The sequence below is a fragment of the Penicillium crustosum genome (genome assembly GCF_028827405.1).
Source record: "Penicillium crustosum strain IBT 35664 chromosome Unknown utg000001l_segment0_segment0, whole genome shotgun sequence".
NCBI classification, from domain to species: Eukaryota; Fungi; Ascomycota; class Eurotiomycetes; order Eurotiales; family Aspergillaceae; genus Penicillium; species Penicillium crustosum.
The window spans coordinates 8,214,372-8,236,640 of NW_026623122.1; the positions used below are offsets into that span (position 1 = coordinate 8,214,372).

Sequence of the window (22,269 nt, forward strand, 5' to 3'; positions counted from 1 at the left end):
ACCTGGGCACAACACTTAGTTATCCGATATAAGAGCACAATGGAGATTTTTTTTTTAAAAGAAGTGTGTTTGTAATTAAAGGAAATTCATTGGCTGTGTACATTACAGTTTCATAAACATGCGAGACGAGAGAAAAGCCGATAAAGACTCTCTTCGCCGACTAATTTTCATCATTTACTTACTGGACAGAGCAGCAACACCGGGAAGCTCCTTGCCCTCGAGAAGCTCGAGCGAAGCACCGCCACCAGTCGAGACGTGCGAGATCTTGTCCTCGGCCTTGTACTTAGCGGCCACGGTAGCAGTATCACCACCACCGATGATGACGATGGAGCCAGACTCGGCAGCCTTGACAGCGGCATCGAGGGTAGCCTCGGTAGCGCTGGCGAAGGGCTTAAGCTCGAAGACACCGGGGGGACCGTTCCAGAGGATGGTCTTGGCTTCGGCGATGGTCTTCTGGTAGAGCTTGACACTCTCGGGGCCAACATCCAGACCCATGAAGCCGTCGGGGATACCGGTGGCATCAGTGGCGGCACCAACGGTGGCATCGGCGGAGAACTTATCGGCGGTGACGTAGTCAACGGGGAGGACGATCTCGACGTTGTACTTCTTGGCCTTCTCGACGATCTCGCCGACAATCTTGCTGCCGGCCTCGTCGAAGAGACTGTTACCGATCTTGACGTTCTCAAGAGTCTTCTTGAAAGTGAAGGCCATTCCACCGGTGATGATGAGGCTGTTAACCTTGGGCAGGAGGTTATCGATCAGCTGGATCTTGTCGGACACCTTGGCACCACCAAGGATGGCGAGGAAGGGACGGGCGGGGCTCTCAAGAGCCTTGGCGAAGTACTCCAGCTCCTTCTTCACGAGGAAACCGGCGGCCTTCTGGGGGAGGTCCACACCGACCATGGAGCTGTGAGCGCGGTGTGCGGTACCGAAAGCATCGTCTGGATAAATGTTAGAAATGAAAGAATGGGAAATCGGAACATTATCGTGGGGTTACGTACTGACGTAAACGTCACCGAGGGCAGTGAGGCCCTTGCGGAACGCATCAACATCGGCCTTGTCAGCCTTGACCTTCTTGCCCTCGGCATCCTTGGAGCTGCCCTCCTCCTCAGCGTGGAAACGCAGGTTCTCAAGGAGAATGACCTGGCCGTCGGTGGCCTTGTTCACGGTCTCCTCGGTCTGGGGACCAACGCAGTCCTCAGTGAAGGTTACGCTCTTGCCGAGAAGCTTCTCAAGCACGGGAACAACGGGCTTCAGGCTGTACTTGGGGTTGACCTTGCCATCGGGGCGGCCGAGGTGGGACATGAGCACAACGGCCTTGGCACCGTTGTCGATAGCATACTTGATGGTGGGCAGAGCACCAACGATACGCTGGGGGTTGGTAACGTTCTTGTTCTCATCGAGGGGAACATTGAAGTCAACCTGTTTCAATCAGCGGTTAGGGGCTGCGAGTAATAAAGCTCAATTGACTGGAAGCTTACCCGGATCAAGACACGCTTGCCCTTGAGATCGACATCAGTAACGGGGAGCTTGTTGGAGAGAGACATTGTAGGTGGTTGATGGTATGACAATGGGAAAAGAAGTAAGAAAAGGGATAGAAGTAGGAGAAAGAACTAATCAGGCCACGGTGAGTCGCGATCAGTCGAGAGTGGAGGGGTCAGTTATGGTGGGGCAGGCCGGTGAAGAGGTCGCAACCGTAGCAACCTAGGTACTTACCGGTGATGTACTTGGTCTCATGAGGTACTTATTCAAAGTATGATAAAAGTAGTGTTTCCGAAGTATCTCTATAAAATTGGTACCTCAATTTCCCGTACCCGACTATCCCCGGAGAACTGATCGGGCTGACGCGGGACTGATGTCAGAGCTGCTTGTTGATACGGGGAAGGCCGGGCCATAAAGGTCCTCTTTAGTCCTCTTTGGTCCTCTTTGGTCCTCTTTAGCCTCGGAGTCGGGCAATTCTGGGAAGATTACCTCTACGGATGGAAATGTCCATAGCCGCTACATGCTTAGATGTTTTCCGAGTCTCATGTGAAGCTCCAACGGAGGGGTGAAAGGCTAAATAGCTGAAAAGCAGTATTTTCCTAAAGCATCTAAGTCAAATCACGAAAATTGTCAATAGCAAAACCCCCAGTTGGTATTCCCAAATGTGTAAAATCTGAACCTTTGAAATGCGGACCCTGTCGGTGGGCAAATACTAGGACCATGTACATGACAGCTACACTGATCAACCGGAACGCCCGAATTATTTAGCAAAAGAGTGCAATTTATAGCCTTTATAGCCCGAATCGTTATCATGATATTCGCGTTGGGTAGTGTTCAATTAGACCTCCTCGGCGGAGTTAGTCAGAGAAAGGTATGCGGTCCACGCAATACCAACGGTCGAGACGAATGGCTGGGTTAGGAAGTCAGCACGAGCCCCATCTTAACGCGCAGAACTTGGGAGACTCACAATCTGAAACTGAATGGGAATGACCCGGAAGTTTAGGATCTGCACTGCCGGCCAGAGCACAAAGTTGGCCTTCAGGGTGGGCAGGTAGACATCACGGAACTTGTGTGTCAATGCCCTTCTACCACCGCCCTCGGCGATCGTCATGTAGGTAAAAAAGCACGCCAGACCTAGAATAAATCAGCCCAGCCCCAAAACATCCCAAAGTAGCTAAAGGCGGAGCATACCAAATGGCGCAAAAATGAGCTGGTCAAAAGCGACACGCTTGAAAGCTGGAGCCGTTGGATTCTTCTTGGTGAGCGGGAATGCTCTGGACAAGAATCCGAACCACTGGAACTGCAGCGGGGCCATGAAGAAACCATAAGCCATGAATCTCGTCAAACGCTCGAAATCGAAAGGCGGCACCGAGGTCCGGCCATATCCCAGTTCTCCTAGAGCAGGGGCCTTGTGCTTGTCAATGTCGGGAATCTCTATCGAAAGGAACTCGTCTCCGCTTGTCTGAAGCCGGCGGGTCCGGAAAGCCGTAATCAGCTGCGCAACGGTATCGGCAACGCCACCAAGCACCTATAGCATCCATTTGGTTAACTGTCGGGCCATAAGGTAATGAATATCGCGGGCGCTTACAGCGTTGGTGACCATCGTCGTGAGCACTATTCATAGCAGTGATGTCAGTCTGTGATCCCGCGGGAACCGGCGGCAAAAGGCTTACCTGGCCTTTCAGCATAGTAGGTATTAAATTTGGCAGCGAGGCGTGCTGCTACTGCCATCTCGACGAGGAAAATGATTGTGTGCAATAAAGGCTAGAATGATAATGACAATAGGATTAGTGGCTGTAAACAGATTGGAAGGTGACAACATGCCAGCGTCAGCAAGGGGCACCAAACATACCAACCGACCGTAAATGTATCTCTTATTCAGTCCGTCCAGGACTTTCCGCTTCACAGAGCAGATCATGCTAGAGGATTCTGATCACTGGAGGAGAGTGAGAGGCAAGATCTCTGGGGAGTTGCCAAGTGCGCCAGTATGACGCAAAGTCCAGGGACACCGGGGCAGTTGAAAAGCAGGGCTGAGAAACTGGATATTGAACCCAATCCCCAAGGGTTATGAGAAAATCGTAGATAAGATGATATCAAAGAAAGAAGATAACCCTCTCCAAGTTCCCACAAAGTCACCTGGCCAACTACGACGCTGAGTCGATTACCCCGTGATCTCCTTCCACCAATCACATTCCTTGAACTTTATTTTGCTGCCTACAACCGGCGGTATATATATCTACGTACTACCTACATATATACATAGGTACATACATATTGTATATATGTAGGTAGTACTCTACAATTGACCCTATAATAATAATACATTCATGTGCCTCATAAATACGTATGACCAAGAATATTATGTATATAGCCCAAATCAGTGGGAAATCATGATAACACCGATGATTTCTTCCGTGCCGCCAACTACGGCTCCTTGGCTTCAATATCAACAATTCCGGGAAGGAACTCCAATATTCTATGCTGTACTAATTTCTAACATAGGAGTTTACTAGAGCTAGTAGTATACCCTATAGCGTTAGGCTCCTACCGGTATGGCCCCGTAGAATGTTCCTTAGCAGTTGATTCCCAGCCTAGCACGTCCAACTTGGGAGTTTCAATCAAGCTTTTTGTATAGGTAGCTTAAGTGATCAATCTTTCTACACCCCCCTGTATGAAACTTCAAATAGAAGTCTACACCTCTTATTGCGACCAATACTTCAGACGACGACAGTTCGTTTGACGCATCTATGGAGTCATTCACGTAATACACCGTCACACGGGCTTTGCAAAACAACACCAACATGACATAGCTGCTTTTCATTAGCAAATATCTTTTCTTTTTGCTAAACTCCATCTTATTTTGTCAGTATCATTTTGTGGGGATCCTGCATGTACCTCCTAGTGCTGGATTGGGGAGGCGGAATTTACCTTCCTCTCACCACTCCAGGGCTAGATACGACAAGGAACACTCATTCCGCATTCCCGCGGAATTCTTATTCCTACCTTCAAAATTACCAGTCACAAGCCACGTAATAAGATAAAGTAATTTGTGTAGTGACGACTGTGGATTATGCATCTGCCGAGGTGCCATTGTTTGCTTCAATATCCCTTTCTCAAAAGCACCATCAACAGCACTTCATCCATACCTCATAAATTCACATCTACAACGAATTTTCGAGGAGAAATATGATAGCGACTTGGACACCTCATGTGTCCCTCGGTGGAGACATCGTCGTGCACCCATTCAACAGTACAGTGTCTTCCAATGGAGAATTAAGGAAAGGTACTGCTACGGCGGTGCAAATTCACAATACGGTGGAACCAGATATCAACTTTGACAAGGAATCTTTACAATATGAGGCAAATTCGTCCGAATCAATGGTCGCCAAGTTGCCGGAGATGCCTGGCCTTCCCTTCCCTTTGATGCAAAGAGCCATTCTCACACCGGAGATGGGTGAGAACTTGAACTTAGTTTTAGAGAATATTGCTGTACGAGAGCCAGATCATGGAGAGGCTGTCATCCAAATTCTCTATACAGGTATCTGTCGCAGTGTAAGTTAATATCTTGCATCGCTAACATGTTTTTCACCTCTACCTTGTCTATATTTAATCAATGAATATTTCGCTGACACCTGACATTTATTAGGACGCATCCTTCTCGGTTGGACCAGGATCTGGCTATCCTAAACAAAACCACATTGCTGGCCACGAAGGTATCGGCCGTGTTGTCAAGTCGCACGACCCTTTCATCATCGGCCGCACTGTTGGAATCCGCTATTTAGGAAAGTCCTGCGGCTTCTGCATATATTGCATCCGTGGCCTGTTTACATCATGTCCATCACAGCTCAATGTTCCCAAGCATATTACTGGCACATTTCAAGAATATGCAACGGTCCCAATTAGCTGCCTTGTGCCGTTGCCTGATGCACTCCTTCAGGGAGATGTTGATCTAGCTTTCTGCACAGCGGCGCTATGCTCTGGATCAACGGCATTGGTATCTGTGCGAGCAGCAAAAGCCAGTCTGGGAGATGTGGTTATAGTCGTCGGAGTGGCTGGAGCTATTGGCCACCTGACTGGGGCGATTGCAAAGGAAGTTTTCGGAGCACGAGTGATCGGCATCGATCTAAAGTCTAAGATCGACGAGATTCAATCTCAGGATTATGGTGACTACATCGATATCCTCCTTGGTGCACCCGAAACCGATATGGGGGACGCCTGGTTGAGCTTTCATTCTATGTTGATGCAGAGTTGCGAGAAACTACGCCGCAACCACGGCGTGCGGCGTGCGGCTGAAGCAGTCATAGTTGCTAGTAGCTCTTTTTCGGCTTTCCAGAGATTGGACGAGTATGTCTGCGACGGTGGAAGGATCGTCTGTGTAGGGTAAGGAATTTCTTCCATGTCATTCCCTTCATCTCAATTCATCATGGCTAATCTCTTGAATCTTTTACCACAGGGTACCCAAAGGCAAGAATAATGTCTGCCTTCCATTGCATTCTGTTGTGGAGCGTAATTTACATGTGTCGGGGAATTTAATGGGGGGACATCGGGAAGCTCTCGAGGTTATGGAATATATTGCGACAGGCCAGATAAAGCCTCACGTCACTAAGGTGGCACTCGAGGACATTCCGGAGCAGATGCAACATCTTGTAGACTGCAAAACTGCGGGCAAGATTGTGGTATGTATGTCAGCTAGTCAGCATTAGAAGAAAACATGATATTTGAGTATCTCACGGGATGTCTTGATAAGATTGTTTCCGAGGGATTAGGCACCCATGGTGACAGCACCCGTTTGATAGCTAGGTAGCTAATAGATGGTTAGATCCCATTTCATATGAACGAACATACATGTTTTCTGTACAAATCTCCATCGTATCGTGGTTGCTAGAAGGATAAAGCCAATTGTGTTCATTATTTATCAATCATCTTCAGTTTCCTATTAACTAAGACCAGGCGGTATATTGAGCCCCTCAAAATCGTCATAGGCAAAAAGGGACCCTAATGGAAACATGCTAGCAAGGTTCAAATCCTCAACAGATACCTCCGGAAAGCTTGAGTCATCTGCCCATGAATTTGACACTGGTGATTCGAAAAGCTCATGGGAAGCCTCCGATAAGTCTTGCAAGGGCAAGGATCCTCCCTCTGTGTAGATAGATCGCACGACAGGTCGCGTGGATGGGGTCTCTTTCGGGATACCAAAAGTGGAACGTTGGCGATCTCTGAAGATGCATAAGACGCTACGCCAATAATTCTGTGCGGGCATCCACGAATCCGAAAGCTCTCTTAATGTTACCACACATGATTGGATGCACTCCGTATTTGTATGTTGGCTCGTCGCCTCAACAGGGCCATATAATAACATGAGAGCCGCGGAAAGTGTGCAGTGAGTAACACTAATTGGCGCTCTTCGAAAGCTGCCGAAGGTTTCCCGGTACTGTTCGCCAAGCAGACAAACATTCTTCGCAGCATCCATGCATAATGTCGCCGCTTTACTTGCAACGTCCTCCTCTATTCTCAAAGGAGAATCCGTATGGGCAAGCGCTGGGTTTAGCTTTTTACGCAGAAAAGGCTTTGCCAGGAGGATGATAGATGTATGATAAACCATGCTGAGGACGTATGAGTGAGGATATTTGCTGCTTTCTCCTGCAACCTTCGTGTGCAACTCAGTCAGAAGGGTATACTTCCAGGTTTTGAGTTCAAGAAGACAAGAATCAAAGAAAGTTCGTCTTTGAGCTCCTCGAGGCAAACTCCTGGGCGCATAACTACGCAAAAAAAATGTTAAATTTATCGAGAGGTGTGCAGTCTGAATAGGAACCCACAGCTTGATCAATATCTTTTCTAGTATTTGGCATTGGGTGCATAGGGCGTAATTGAGCGATTCCCGTATACTTCCACCCGCAGGGCTCAAAGAAGCAGGTGAAAGACCAGCAGGTATAGAAGCTGGTGGCGGAAGGCTCACTGTTGATTGGAAGTCCTGAGTTGAGATTCGTTAGATTCATGTCTAGTCTTCCAATATGACATATCTACCTACCAGCATGGTACAGATTCGACCTGTATAGGTTGCCCAAAGTTTATCGGTGCAATATAGAGCCCAATATAACTGCCTCCGAAGTCTAATCTCTGTGGCTGGAAGTCGATTTGAGGAAACAAGTGTTGAAGAGTCCAAGTTGAACCCCATGTCTAATCCTAATCGAATAGCCATGCCATGACGTAGCCAACCTTTGGCATCAGAGCCTGTTGCCTGTAATCATAGTTAAAATAGAACATAATGAGGAGAAAATGAAGCTTGATGCTAGAACTTACAACATAAAGGATAGCCATCATGGCAAGGGATTGAATAGTAATGATACTTGGCGACTTCAGATCAAAATGTAACAGCACTTCGGCGAGCTCTAGAAACAGCTGGCCAGCTGTGTTAGGATCTTCTGGATTGGAGCGTACTTCTGTTCTGTCCGAGTAGCGAGAACCCAGGGCGAATATGCAGTTAAGAAGCAGTGGATTGGAATATCTCCCATTTTCGTTCCAGCTTTCCCGAAACAGAGTTTCATCGACCAGCTGGAACCATGGCTGCTCCCATTCAAAGTAAAGGGAAACTAGGTGCTCTTGAAGCTCCTTGGAGATCTCCAATGTGGAGTCAACTGCCTGGGAATACATGTTGTGCGGGAATCGAGGGAATGTATTTAAGGATAAGCCAGGGTCCTCATTTGCGCCCTCTGCAGGACAGTATGTTAGTATTTAACAAGTAGCATTGCAAAATTTGGCAAAGAATATTGGCCTCATAATAATTTCTCACCTGTCGGCCGCAAAAGCTCGGCCCGTCCGCTGCTGGAGCCAAAATAAAATGCCTCTCCATGGTCGTCGAAATTAAGATGCCCGTCTGTACAAGAGGGGTTATCAAATTTTGAATGTGCTTGATGGGAAGCTGTGGAGCGCGTCAAATCTGCTGGTTTGTCGTTCACTGGGATATCATTTCCGTCGGTGTGATCAACGGGGATATTGATGTCGATAGAATGTAGCCAGAGAATATCCTCCAGCTTCTTAATGCGAGCCTGGAGTAGGCGGACAAGGGACCTAGGTGCCGTGCCCCGATTCTCGTCCCCTGTGTTGTAAACACATTCAATTCCACGTTGGAGGCATCTTGCGCACGAGGGCTTCTCGCCGTCACACTATTGGCTCATGAGTCAGAATTGGAGGCATCAGAATCTCTAAAGTTTGCACGCTAGGTATGGCTTCCCCGCCCCCGGGGAGGTCTAGTGTAGATCGGACAATGCAGGTGACAACAACAGCCCTACCTTTGCCCTGCGCCGGCGACATTCCTGACAAGCTCGCGAAGCGTACTTTGATCGGGTCGATGCTCGCTTTCTACCTCCGGGGGATGTATTCCGTTGCGACATAGCTGACTGGCTCTCCATTGACAAATCCACAAGGTGAAATATTGAAAATATTTTCCGTGTCGGTTTCAATACTCCAAGAGTTAGTTTATTGAGATTTAATTGTCGTCTCAATACGTTACTAAAGATAAAGCGAGCGGAATTCACATTCCGCATGTGGAGCAACCCTGATGGTGGTACTATGACAAGGTCATGGTAGACCAACATTTCCAAGGTTATTTAACCGGTCTCTGCGTATCACTTTTTATTTTGTTCAAACATCTCTCTAAGATCGCTATCAGAAATCCGTCCAGGATCTATTCCTTTTATTTTTCCTTTCTAATTACCACCTTCAATTTCGCCTACCTACTCGAAAATGTCTCACCTCAAGTTCTACGCATATGAAGGCGCCGGGCAACAAAAGCAGCGGGATTTCTGGTATAGTCAAGCAGTTCGAGTTGGCGATCGTATTGAATGCGCTGGTCAAGGTTAGTAAATACAGACCTAGGTCCAATTGGCTTTCCATTTGGGCAACTTTTGATTATCAGAAGATTCGCTAACTTGAAACGCAACATGACTTGTAGGTGGCTGGGACCCTAAGACTGGTGAATTTGAGTTGGAAATAAATGCTCAAATTGATCTTGCCTTTGCCAACGTGGAGCGTTGCTTGAAAGATGCTGGTGGCGAAGGTTGGTCCCAAGTGTACCGCGTCAACTCTTACCACGTCCCAATCAACAACGAGGCTTTAGCAGCCATGGTTCGAAACTTCAAAAAGTACATGCCGGACCATCAGCCCATCTGGACTTGTGTTGGTGTTACACGGTTAGGGGAGGACGATATGCGGGTTGAAATTGAGGTGGACGCTCATGACCCCAATGCCAGTAAAGCGGCTAGTTCATCGTGAAGTGTGAATTGTCTATAAATTTTGAAAAATCTCAACCACTTAGGATGTGGAATCCTTGTGCCTCCTTTCTTCCTTTGATGACATCAGAGAAATGGAAAAGCCTCTTGTCGGGTTATTGATTCAAGATATTGTTGATCGGAGTTGGCTTCCGGTGGAAGAACATAAAATTTCGACCATTCTACCTACAATTACAATGAGCTTGTAAGCATTTGAGACCGTGACCAAGTCACGTTTCTGTGACATGCGTATGCAGACCTTGTCGACGCCAATTATGGAATACTCCGAAGCAAATGGCCTTAAGATGCAAAGAGCTATTTGTCCCAAACCGAAATGACTTTCACTGCCAAATTATTTATGAGGGTGTCGTGGTGAGAAGAAGATGGTTAGAATGTGATATTTTGTGAGCATGATATGATGGGCTTAAATTCAACATGTGGACTGAGGATAGTAACTATGACGAGTATGAGGAGACTCGGCATAGAACACAGAGCCGTACGAATTTTATAGCCCTTGACAACTCCTGATAGTCAATCGACTCTGAGGTCTAGGCTCTTGTTATGATGGGTTAGTAAAAGTACAGCATTGGGATAGATAAAATATTCCCATCAACCTAGGTGGGAACAGAAACCCAAGGTTATCCGCTAAACTTTGTACAGAGGGTGAGGAATTCACGTTCCGCCGAGTAGATGTATACATCTCGGGCTATGTAGATAAGGAATTACAATTCAGCTTGAGTGGAGAAACTAAGGTTATCTACGTTTTTCACTAGATAACATAATTTGCTGTGGCTAAATGATTGGCTACGCTTTCTATAACAGTTTGACTCACCTGAGATCCGAAAGATAGAGTGAATATCAACTCAAACGATAACTACGATACTGTCGTATATTAGCTCACAGGACTGGAGGGAATTCATCGTCCGCGGTATATATCTTTTGCCTCCGGCCCTGGGGAGGATACCATAAGGATATTACCTATCTACAGATACTTATCGTGAACTCTAAGGTGGTCACCTAAAAGACAAAAAATTTCAATAGTCTTTATATAGAAAACCTATTTTATCCATTTCTTCGTTTTTGGTTACAACTATTTGTCCAAACGAGGCAGTCCTTGACTTGATTTCCATATCTAGCTTGGACAAGGAACCTTGCAATTCTCCTATTCTTTTTTTGCTAAACCTCCTTATAATATTGAAATGTGGTCCTTTCGACAATGCATCGTTTTTGGAATGATATTTGCGTCGGGTATGTCTTCGATCGAATTTGAATATCCTGGCGATCAATGTCTGACCAATTCGTATAGGGGCGTTGATTGGATATGACTCGGGCTATTTGAATGGTGTCTTGGGCTCAGAAGATTTTATCGACAGATACGGGGTAACAGACCATTCGACCGGAGCCAAGTATCTAAAGCCTGAGACCCGATCACTTTTTACTTCAATTTTGGCGGTGGGGACAATGCTAGGATCAATTTCAGCTTCTATCACCGGCAATCGAAGTAAGTCTGTTTCCCTGAGCCAAATCATTGCTTTAAATTTTCCACAGTGCCCGATTGACAAAATATCTGCAGTTGGTCGCAAGGGCAGTTTGATACTGGCGGCAACAGTTTACACAATTGGCGTCATAATGCAGACCGTCGCTCCACCGCCAGCAGCGTTTTCTGTCGGTCGTATATTCCTGGGCGCAGCACTTGGGATTATCTCTGTTGTGGTAGGTCTAGCCCATTGGGAGGCTTCCAAAGTGGAGAAGAGAAGTTACTAACATTGAACCAATTCTTTAACAGTCGCCCATGTACTTGGTTGAATCTTCAAACGGAAACACAAGAGGTCGACTAGTGTCATTCTACACTCTTCTTCTCACCTGTGGCAATGTATTGGCATGTGGTATTAACATGGGGACAAGCAAACTTTCTGGTGCAAACACATGGCGTAAGTTGCCAAAGATACCGATATAATAGATCATCAGCCACTGACACTCTGCTTAAACTAGGGATAACTATCAGTTTTCAGCTTTTCCTCGCTTTCGTGGTCTTTATAGGGGCCATCGTTGCCCCTGAGTCACCTGTCTTGTTATTGAAGAAGGGCAAGCCCGAAGAGGCTCGCCAGTCCCTTGCGGTCCTTCGGAACATTGGCATGAACTCCGAAGAAATGTCACAAGAGTATGAGGAAATTAGTATCTGGCTCACGGAACAAAGCACGCACAGCAGTGTTAAACTCATTGAATGCTTCCAAGGATCAAACTTACGCCGCCAGTTGCTTGGGGTGTGTATGGCGATTTTGACAATTTCGACTGGGATCACATTTTGGTTTGGTTATGGAACGACGTTTTTCCAACAAGCTGGAGTCAGTAACTCATACTTGATTTCCCTGATTCTCGCCCTAGTGAACGCGATATTCACAGTCTTATCGACCTTTTTGGTGGAACAGGTTGGCCGACGTTTATGTCTGCTGTGGGGAGGTATGATCATGGGAGTGGCAATGTTGGTCCCCGCGGTCATCAACATGGTCTCTCCAGACAGCACCAGCAGTCATAACGCTCTGATTGCGGGTACGGTAATCTTCATTGCAGCTTACGCTGCGACTTGGGGTAGTATAGGTATGAAAACGATCTTCCAATTTCTCCCGCAATGATTCTTTCAAGCGGTCTTTACTGACAATCTCTAGGTTGGGTTATTATGACTGAGCCCTACTCTCAGCGCCTAAGACTTCATCAATCCACTATCACCATGCTGGTATATTGGCTATCGACTTGGGCGATTGGGTTTGTAACACCATACCTCGTCGATGCCACTGCGGCAGATCTTGAAATTAAGGTGTGCTTTATCTGGCTTGCCATGATTGTTGTTTCAATTGTATGGGCGTACTTTTACGTACCAGAGCTCTCCGGACTCTCGGGTGCCGATGTAAGTTTGATTTTCTTGAAACTACCGTTCTCGGCATATGGCCATCGCATTTATCGCAACATATTCTTACTAATCTAACAGATGGATCTTCTTTTCGAAGCTGGTATCCCAGCATGGAAATCCAAGCAATGGAGCACATTAACCGGATACGTATGGGACATCCCAGATATGACATCTAATGTTACCAAATGTTGAAATTTGAGGGTTTCAAAGGAGGGCTAAGGGTATTCAATTACTAGCAAATGAATATCTTAAACTCAGTTATCAAGTTGTGCTCAACCTTTTCGTTTCTGCCTAACGGATATTAACAATAAATCGATGGTTGCTGTGGACCTCATCCATGTGTGGATCGTTGTGGATTGTCGCTATTATATATATTTGCAATAGTTCGGGTGTAGGTTTAGAGAGGAGGTCAATGAATCCATGAAAACAATAGGAGATTTAAGAAGAGGAAAGTGAAAACAAAGTGGAAAACAATTTGCAGTGAACAATTTAAATATACAGAGGGCAATATCTATATACATGATGTCCAACTAATCCAACAATCTTCAAACCAACATGGTTGTCTTACTCTATTTATCCAAATAGATCAAACGATTACCATTGGCATCGTGGGTTGGCCAGGTCATGAGAGATTGTGATATTGTCGCTGGTTAGACGCACGGCCTTTGCCTGCGAGCCGAAAGCTGGAATCGAACCCAGACCATCAACGGAGCTGCTCAAGGTGCCATGCTTGGCAAAGGAGAGGATGTAGTCCTGCATGACAAATGCAACAGTCTGGTTTACGGCCCCAGTGTTAATCAGGCCGAAAGATGAAACTTTCTGGTTTGGAGTGTAAAAGGTATATGTGGTGTCCTGTCCGTGAATACCTGGCGACATATCGAAGACGTAGGCACGGGAAGAATCTTTGAATGCAGAACTCAATGCAACCGCGTTGCATCCGATGATGATATCACCCCCGTCAAGGCCGCTCTCTCGTAGTTGTTGGTGTATCCCTTGGATCCGTCGAACACGGGAGGATAGAGAGTCTGAGTGATATGATCGATGGTAGATCTCTTGGCACTGCTGAGGAGATTTTTTACGAGCTTCTCGTATTCCTCATTAGTATGCACCGCTGGAATAAGCACTAGGCCCTCATCTGTGTTGTGCGAGACCACAATATCCACGGACCGGTCATACTCTCCACGGCGGAGTAGCGTCTTGGGGTCTTCCCTAACAAGGCCGCCATCTGGCGTAGGTCCGTAGACAGCCGAAGCGTACGGCTGCGAGACACCGACTGAGATTGAATTGGCCGACATCAGCACATCCGAAGGTAGCTGACGGGCTTCAGCCAGCGAGGTAACGTTTGTCAAGGCGAGGAAGTCCTTAAAGGTCTTCTCTTGGCTATGGGAGGACCTGTAGGGGAAGAAACCGGGAGACTGCAGCACGGCCCGGTTGAAAAGGGATGGCCCTGCTCCCCCATGAGCGACGATGTGTTGCATGATGGAACCGCCACTTGCAGATTCGCCAAAGACGGTCACTTGGTTCTTGTCTCCTCCAAACCGATAGATATTGTCCTGGATCCACTGCAAAGCAAGTCGTTGATCGTAAAGCCCAGCATTGAGTACACCGTCTTGCTTTTCGAATGAGGACCCAGATAGAAAGCCGAACGCACCCAGTCGGTAGTTAAGAGCAACGTATACCACGCCTTCCGAGCCACCAGCTTGGCTGCGTTCAATTAAGCCTTTGGATGATCCAAAAGAGGTCTTGGACCCAGTAGTGAAACCTCCGCCTTCTTTTCTTAGTATTTTGCTGCAATGTAGGATTTTGGGTACTTACCATGGATCCAAACCAAAACAGGCGAGAGCTTTCTATCCTTTTTGGGACTATCGAATATCTTGCGAGGCACCTGGACATCCAAAAACAGGCAGTCCTCCACTCCACCGGCGGAGATCGCGGACATGTCGCTGTAGGAGACATTGGGAACAATACCTGTCTTCAGGTAATCGTTTAGGTACTGTGAGGTACGCAATTGCCAGGTGGGTGTTGCTTGAGTGCAGCTGATTGACTCCGAGTTGGATTGAATGGTCGACCGGTTGGTCAGGGGAGGCATAGGATGTTTCCATCGAAGATCGCCAACCGGGGGAGCAGCATATCGGATATTGGAGAAGCTATAATAGCTGTCCGAGTTCTTTATTGGTCGTTAGCTTCTGCAACAGAAATGCAAATTTGAAGGTGGGATCCTACATTGCTGGCTCCAGTCGCTTGGTATATTTCATAGCCAAGATCTACCACAGGCTGTTGCTTCTTGGTGCAGTCGGCGCTCACCACAGCCAACATGCAGCCTAGTTGTAAGAAATGTTTGAGAGCCACCATTATTGGATGAGATACTGTGATTGTTCCGTTGATGTTGTTGCAACACTTGTGGGAAAGAAGGGGTGACTTCTAACCAAGATGTTTATATTTCGCATTGGAGCCTAGCAAGACGTAGTCCGAAAATGTTCGGCCGAAAATCCAACACGTGGAACTCATTACGAACTGATTGGTCTCGTAGTACTACGTAGTAGAAAAAAGGGAGCCATAGTAAGAAAGATCATCTCGGTCTTGGCAATGTAGGCTGAATTAGACTGCGCCAAAACCCGAGAATGGGTAAGAGAAGTCGACCCGCAACCCGAACCCGCAAACCCGATGGGTAGACTCGACCAACCCGCAACCCGCCCCGCAACCCGCGCGGGTTACCCGCACGGGTTCCCGCAAAAACCCGCGGCTGCATAATTTTCCCAATTAAGCCATGGCGAAGTGTATAAAAATGCTGATTTATACTAATAAAATACAGTAATCTACGGCGGTTTTGTTTATACGTCTAAGGCACCCTTCGACTACTACTATTCCTGACCGCGGTCAGAAATTATCTATATATTGAAAACTCCCTTCAGACTACTGCTATCTCTAACCGCGGTTAGAAATTATCTATATATTGAAAACTCCCTTCAGACTACTGCTATCTCTGACCGCGGTCAGAAATTATCTATACATTGAAAACTCCCTTCAGACTACTGCTATCTCTGACCGCGGTCAGAAACTATCTATACATTGAAAGATCCCTTAAGAATACTACTATTTTTGACCGCGGTTAGAAATTACGTCTTTATTAGGGTTATTGTACTATAAGCTAGAAACTATAGGTAGAGTTAGAGATATATATTTTATAGATATATATTTTGATAGGGTATTATAGTTTTCGTGATTTTCTTAGTTCTTACGGGTTTTTATACGGGTTTATACGGGTTATTTCGCGGGTTATATAGGTTTCTACGGGTTTCTACGGGTTATTTCGCGGGTTATTCGGGTTATACTATAGGGTTTGCGGGTTATTATAGGTATTAACGCGGGTTTCTGCGGTTTTATATAGGTTTCTACGGGCTCTACCTACTAAAGCTGAATCAGATAAGCCAATTATTATTATATAGAGGTTTAGTACTACGATATATCAACCCGTATTTAAGTACGATATAGTATCCTAGGATAGATTGCTAGGGTTTTTAAGATTCTTTATATACGTAAGGCCCTTCTACTAAAATCTTTAGCTCTACCTTTCCTAATACTATATCTTAAAGCTAATATTTTAACACGTTTTTATTATCTCTATATGATAGTAATATTAACCTTACCTACCTTACGTCTAAGAACGAGTAGCTCGCTACTATTTCCGAACCCTCTACTAGCTAGCTTATAATCGATTTATTTGACCCTAAGTTTCTACGCCTACTAATTCTACTCCTAGTCCTTAAAGATCTTATACGTATAGGACCGGACTATAGAAAGGTATTTATTCTTTATAACGAAATGGTTAATAAAGAATTTATAGATTAGTGGATTAGAATATAATATAGGGGTCCTAGTAATACTAAGATTAAATAGGACTCGAAGTATTAGTCAAAATCCTAGGATAAATTCGATTAGGTCGTATATAGCTCCGATAGCGTACTTAAGGTAATATATAAGCGATATAGAGTAATCTTAGAGTACCCTTAATCCTTATTATTAGGGATAACAGTACGCTAAGGTACCTCTATAATAGGAAAGTACCTTAAAGGTACTAGCTATACTAAGGTAGCTCGATACTATACTTAGAAGTCGGGGATTACTCGGTTTATAAAGGCTATAGTATACTTATACCTTTCTTATTTAGTACTTTACTATTACTAATATATCTACCTTCTAGAACTAGGATTCCTTAGCACGGATAACGTTTAACTAGATAGCCTAGGAGGACTAGCTACTACGATTTCTTATAGTCGCTCGCCTCCTATTCCGGTTAATTAAGTATCCTAAATTTTATATATTAGTTGTACTTATATAAGCTACGGATTCCTTACCTAAAATCCCCTCCGCGAAAACAATTAGACGCTGTCTTTAAAGTACTGTATAAGAGCGCTAGCAGAGTATCCTACAGAGGCTACCTCCTAGTATAAAACTATCCGTTATACTTAATTGCTAGACCTTACTGTTTGTATAGGCCTTTATAGTAATTACTGGTTATTTTATTAACGAGGACTAGTAGTACTGTAAGATCCTTCTTAGATTCGAACCTCTCTATAGAACCTACTCTAGTATAAACCTTAGTATTATACTTACGGATATTCTTAAGAGGTATAATATTAAATATAAGATACTTACGATTATAACCGATAATACTTCGAATAATAAAATATTAGTCGAAAGTCTCTAGTAAGTAATACCAGAAGATACTACTATTGTTAGAGTTCTATATATTGCCTATATCCTCTAGCTATATCTTAATAAGTTACTTAGATATATAAAAGCGAGCCTAGTGAATGAGTTAATAGAGACTCGGTGGACGGAATAGCGGTCTCAGTCCGCCCGAACGAACGTAAGGTAGTATAAGCGAGAGATTATTAATACTTTAAGTAAGATTAGTTATATCTAATTTTATAATATTAATACCGTTTCTTATACCTTACTAACTATTTTACTAGGTTCGAAACCTCGCTATATATATGAATATAAGCCCCTAGCGACGGGATATATTTTACGCCCTTTAGACTAAATCAGCTAAACTCGCGCTAATATAAGATATTAAAACGCGATAGAACTCTACTTTTCTTATACTCCGGCGTATAAAGCGGCTTCGCCCTTATTTTACGCTATTTTGTGATAAGTATAAGCGATCGGACCTTACGTTAGATAACGATAAATAGCGATAGATCGAGTACCTTCTTTAGATTACCTAGCCTTTCTAGACCTGGCTTTGAACCTCCGCATGGGTCCCTACCCCGGAACCTCGAACCTCACCTCTTGAGGTGAGGTTCCAACCTTACTAACCTCCAACCGCCCATTAACCTCCAGAGGTTCTTTGAGGTTCAACCTCCATCGACCCGCATGAACCTGCATATACATAATTTCTTGACGCCTTTCCTCTTTTGGCTGGATAAAATTGATGATTCATCTCTGTTTTTTACAGCTGTTCCGTTAAACTATAGACTTTCCACTGAATACTCTATCAATATAATGAATTATAAAGATATAGTCATTGAAAAGTAAATAGGAGGCGTGGTCACCTATAAATTATAGGTAATATCCGATGATATCGACGTGGTGGGTGGTCAATAGAGGTCATCGATAAAATAGCATGTAAAGTTGTAGATATATATATCGCAGACACTGTAAAGTATGTGTATCTTTATTAGTAGAACTACAGTTCTTTAAGAAAACTATAAAGATGCAGTTTAATTCCCCTCATTTTAATATCATTCAAACCATTATATCTTCTTCTATTACTTTGTCTTTTAGAATTCATGTTAATTGGTCTAGATATACCGTGAATCCGGATTAAATGTCCCAATTGTTAGACTTAGACATTCTATTTTTCCTACATTGAGGTTCTCGTTGAGGTTCGTTGAGGTTCATTGAGGTTCGTTGAGGTTCGTTGAGGTTTATTGAGGTTTATTGAGGTTCGTTGAGGTTTATTGAGGTTCGTTGAGGTTTATTGAGGTTCGTTTCTATAGTGATCCACTATACTAGCGAATCAGATATAGATAGGGCTTTATAAAAGTTGATATATCAATTTAAGCATTATGGAACAGGGATAAACAGATGCCCCAAGAAGACCCCGTAACTTCTACAGAATAACTAGTGAGTTCCTTATTATCTTCCCTAAGTTGTACTGGTTTACTAAAGTTATCATGTCTCAGATTACCGACGGCTACGGCTACGCATCATCTAGCTTCGAAGGGTTACCGCTAGACGCGCTACAGTACCTTACCCCTGACGATACGCTATACCAACGCGAAAGCCAGTTTGATTCAGTTCTGGACCTTCCAGACCTTCTAGACAACCAAGTCCGATCTCGTGCAGGACCTCGGGCCCTAGACACCCTTACGCGAATCAAGCCAGATAGTATTAACGAGTATATCGTCTTTACTACCGACATGTCCGCGGAATTCGTTAAGTGGTGGCTTCAAACTGATTTTGGTAAGAAGAAGCGGCTAAACTGGGAGGTCAGCCGTCGCGCAGACTGCTGGACTGGGTTTCAACAAGTTGCACATACTAAAGATGGAAAGCCTGGCGTTATGTGCAATCGGTGCCGTACAGTTCTTACGCATCCAGCTACAAATCATACTGGAAACTCATCGATGCAGAAGCATCTTGATGGGCCAAGGTGTCGACAGCGAATTACGAAGAAGGGTAATATCCAGCAACTACTTAGCGACGCGGTATGTTCGAAATAGCCTATACTCAATATCAATACTAATAATAAATTCACTATATTTTAGGCCGAGAGAAGACCAGCGCCTCTCTTTACCCAACAAACATGGGAACAGAAGATTCTAAACCTAATCACTGTATCACATTTACCCTTTCTCTTCGTCGAGCACCAAGAATTCCATGATCTCATTTCCTACGCACGGCTAGCACCTACACTACCGAGCGTTCCATCAAGAAAGGTGATTCGCGACCGCCTCCGGGGTTTCGTTACAGAGTATCAACAAGAGACACTACAACAGCTGCCATCTGGTGCAAAAATGTCGATTGCGCTTGACTGCTGGACTTCACCATTCAAGCACGCATTTATGGCTATCACAGGATACTTTCTAGACCAGGAATGGGAGTATCGTGAGGTCCTACTTGGGTTTGAGCCAATTTCTGGATCTCATACTGGCGTGAACCTCGGGGACGTAGTTATCCAGATCCTACAAAAGCACCAAATCGCTGACCGAGTGCTGGCGGTGACAACTGATAATGCGTCTAACAATAAGACACTTATCGCAGCAGTGAATGATTCAATCAAGAAGCTACATATGGAGACGGATTCTACGATTGTCCAAGTGCCTTGCCTTGCGCATGTTATTCAATTAAGTCTAGTTGATTTACTTGGTAAAATCAAGGCTTCGCCAAAGAATGATAACGCCGAGATAGAATGGTCTGATGATCGTGTACGTTTACTTCGTGCGCGCCAGCAGAAACATGAGATCGCCGATACTCTGAACAAGGTATGCTTCTATTTAGAAATCATGAATTATGATTCAATAACACTAACTATTCTGATTTCTAATAGGTCCGAGGTCTTGCGGTTTATATCAACGGAAGCCCTCAACGTAAGGAAGCCTTCCTAAATACCCAGCCTAGTAATACGCTCCGGCTTCTTCTAATCCAAGATGTTCGTACACGGTGGAATTCGACATTTCTAATGCTCCGACGGGCGAAGAGGCTTCATATCGCATTCAACAAGTTCTGTTCCGACTATGATCAACACCATTTTACATTAAGTGCAGAGGGGTGGCGACAGATTGACTATTTACTTTGCATTCTTCAGCCCTTTTTCACGCTCACTACGCTAGTTTGTCGTACTAAAGACTCGAGTATCCACCTTGTCTTTAGGATTTACAATAAGCTCTTCGATCATCTTGAAAGATCAATGGGTCAGCTTCGTCGAAAGAAGGTTCCCTGGAAACAGCTAATGCTTTCCTCCCTCGATGCTGCGAAAGAGAAACTGAAGAAATACTACGGCGAGACAGATGGTATCGAAGGCAATCTCTATGCAATTGGGACGATCTTAGCGCCGTCGAGCAAGATGGAGTTCTTTTCAACAAGTGATTGGGACCCAGATCCTAAGACAGGAAAGGACTATAGAAAAGAATACCGCGAGAGTCTTCAGTCTTTTTTTGAGAGATACAGCCAACGTATACCATCAGAGATGATGCAATCTGATAGCCAGTTATTCACAACTGAATCGGAGCTTGAGAAGGCTCTTGACGGCGATTCTTCACAACGATTAACTGCTCCGCAGTACGACGAGCTCACCAAATATCTCCAGAGTGGTAAGTAAGTAAGCCTACTTTATAAATCATATAACTAACCTTACCTAATTAGAAACTATTAAAGGATCTATTCGGATCTTCTGGAAAGATCATCAGAGGGAATTCCCTATTCTTGCAAGCATTGCCCGTGATATCATGTCAATTCCAGCGACTGGTGCCGGAGTTGAGCGTCTTTTTAACTCTGCCCGCGATGTATGCCACTACCGCCGGGGGTCGTTAAACCCAGAGACTGTTCGCGATATTATGTTATACATGTGTACAACAAGATTCGATATCAAGGAGGAGCAGCGGCTGATTCTCCAAGAGTATCTTTTAGACCATGAGATAGCCGCTTCGACCGAAGCACTTGATGTCCAGACACATGCTTTCGAGGCTATTAGTGATGATGAGGAGGATGTCGAGATATGTCTTGATGCAACCCCGGACGCACCGCTACTCTCAGTAGTCGCCGCTGGAAAGCGGCCTGCGGTTAATTCTGACGATGAGGAAGAATCTGATGCCGATGAATTTGCGGATCTAGATAAGAATAGGGCATCACCCTTACCTGACTTCCCTGATACGCAGCATCGTGCATCCGGTAGAATAAGGAAGAAGTCGAGACTACTAGATGGGTATATAGCTTGATTACTTGAATCTTGACTCTTGAGAACTATAACCCGACACTGAACTATAGATATAATATAAACCATTGATGATTGAAAGTTGAAACCCTAATTCGACGCTGAGCCAGTGAACCCATAATATGCACTAAATCCTCCTGCAAGGGCATACATTAATGAAGTGTTGTTTTATAATTACGAGAGAATACAGCCTATTTCTACATAATTTATGTAGTTGACCCTAAGTCACGTTTTTTACCTATTTGTCATGCTTGTTGAACCTCAGGTTCACCCGCGGGTAACCTCCATGAGGTTCGGTCCAAGATAGAACCGCCCGGAGGTTCTAGGTCATGGAACCTTAACCTCCGGGTGGGTGAACCTCCTTGAGGTTCGTGAGGTTCACCCGTGGTTCCTGGCCAGGTCTAAGCCTTTCTTTAAATTTACCCTTAAACTATCAAAAATAAAGGATACTACTACCTACTATATATTTAAGATCTATAATAAACTCTTCGAGTACCTTAAGCAATCTATTATATAGCTCCGATATAAAAGGGTCCCTTAGAAAAAAAATATACTATAGGCTCTTAAAGCTATATAGTAGAAACTTAAGGACTATTACGCCGAAACAGATAATATCCGAGGTAATCTTTATATAATTGGAACTATACTTACTCCTACTAATAAGCTTCGGTTCT

The 22,269-nt window shown here is 44.8% G+C and overlaps 7 protein-coding genes across 7 annotated transcripts; 3 read left to right on the plus strand and 4 right to left on the minus strand.

Moving 5' to 3' along the window:
• Window positions 1–144: 144 nt before the first annotated feature.
• Window positions 145–1,688, minus strand: pgkA (phosphoglycerate kinase pgkA). The gene is made up of 3 exons (XM_056870788.1): window positions 1,482–1,688; window positions 1,002–1,422; window positions 145–941 (listed from the first exon to the last, which is right to left on the minus strand). The coding sequence occupies exons 1-3, from the start codon at window positions 1,545–1,547 to the stop codon at window positions 175–177; spliced, it is 1,254 nt and encodes a 417-aa protein (XP_056735572.1). The 5' UTR covers window positions 1,548–1,688; the 3' UTR covers window positions 145–174.
• Window positions 1,689–2,320: 632 nt separating this feature from the next.
• On the minus strand, window positions 2,321–3,400 carry N7487_003042 (Mpv17/PMP22 family protein; the record flags this gene model as incomplete). The annotated part of the gene is made up of 6 exons (XM_056870789.1): window positions 2,321–2,392; window positions 2,450–2,616; window positions 2,674–3,010; window positions 3,071–3,096; window positions 3,156–3,246; window positions 3,335–3,400. 6 exons carry the CDS (start codon window positions 3,398–3,400, stop codon window positions 2,321–2,323), a joined length of 759 nt encoding a protein of 252 aa, XP_056735573.1.
• Window positions 3,401–4,668: 1,268 nt separating this feature from the next.
• N7487_003043 (uncharacterized protein) lies at window positions 4,669–6,629 on the plus strand (the record flags this gene model as incomplete). Its single annotated transcript, XM_056870790.1, has 4 exons — window positions 4,669–5,034; window positions 5,129–5,862; window positions 5,936–6,162; window positions 6,517–6,629. 4 exons carry the CDS (start codon window positions 4,669–4,671, stop codon window positions 6,627–6,629), a joined length of 1,440 nt encoding a protein of 479 aa, XP_056735574.1.
• A 1,036-nt stretch (window positions 6,630–7,665) lies between these two features.
• N7487_003044 (Zn(II)2Cys6 transcription factor) lies at window positions 7,666–8,793 on the minus strand (the record flags this gene model as incomplete). The annotated part of the gene is made up of 4 exons (XM_056870791.1): window positions 7,666–7,713; window positions 7,783–8,192; window positions 8,273–8,645; window positions 8,698–8,793. The coding sequence occupies 4 exons, from the start codon at window positions 8,791–8,793 to the stop codon at window positions 7,666–7,668; spliced, it is 927 nt and encodes a 308-aa protein (XP_056735575.1).
• A 432-nt stretch (window positions 8,794–9,225) lies between these two features.
• On the plus strand, window positions 9,226–9,753 carry N7487_003045 (RidA family protein; the record flags this gene model as incomplete). Its single annotated transcript, XM_056870792.1, has 2 exons — window positions 9,226–9,337; window positions 9,434–9,753. 2 exons carry the CDS (start codon window positions 9,226–9,228, stop codon window positions 9,751–9,753), a joined length of 432 nt encoding a protein of 143 aa, XP_056735576.1.
• Window positions 9,754–10,948: 1,195 nt separating this feature from the next.
• On the plus strand, window positions 10,949–12,849 carry N7487_003046 (sugar porter family MFS transporter; the record flags this gene model as incomplete). Its single annotated transcript, XM_056870793.1, has 7 exons — window positions 10,949–10,997; window positions 11,056–11,250; window positions 11,323–11,462; window positions 11,536–11,680; window positions 11,742–12,347; window positions 12,416–12,654; window positions 12,736–12,849. 7 exons carry the CDS (start codon window positions 10,949–10,951, stop codon window positions 12,847–12,849), a joined length of 1,488 nt encoding a protein of 495 aa, XP_056735577.1.
• Window positions 12,850–13,251: 402 nt separating this feature from the next.
• N7487_003047 (uncharacterized protein) lies at window positions 13,252–15,009 on the minus strand (the record flags this gene model as incomplete). Its single annotated transcript, XM_056870794.1, has 4 exons — window positions 13,252–13,716; window positions 13,737–14,428; window positions 14,473–14,824; window positions 14,881–15,009. The coding sequence occupies 4 exons, from the start codon at window positions 15,007–15,009 to the stop codon at window positions 13,252–13,254; spliced, it is 1,638 nt and encodes a 545-aa protein (XP_056735578.1).
• Window positions 15,010–22,269: the final 7,260 nt, after the last annotated feature.

What these genes read in the sequence shown, in the direction of transcription:
- pgkA (XM_056870788.1), bottom strand. Translation starts at nt 1,547, where the DNA reads ATGTCTCTCTCCAACAAGCTCCCCGTTACTGATGTCGATCTCAAGGGC. An exon ending in GCAAGCGTGTCTTGATCCGG is followed by an intron (nt 1,423 to 1,481) that starts GTAAGCTTCCAG and finishes TGATTGAAACAG; the next exon opens with GTTGACTTCAATGTTCCCCT. An exon ending in CCTCGGTGACGTTTACGTCA is followed by an intron (nt 942 to 1,001) that starts GTACGTAACCCC and finishes ACATTTATCCAG; the next exon opens with ACGATGCTTTCGGTACCGCA.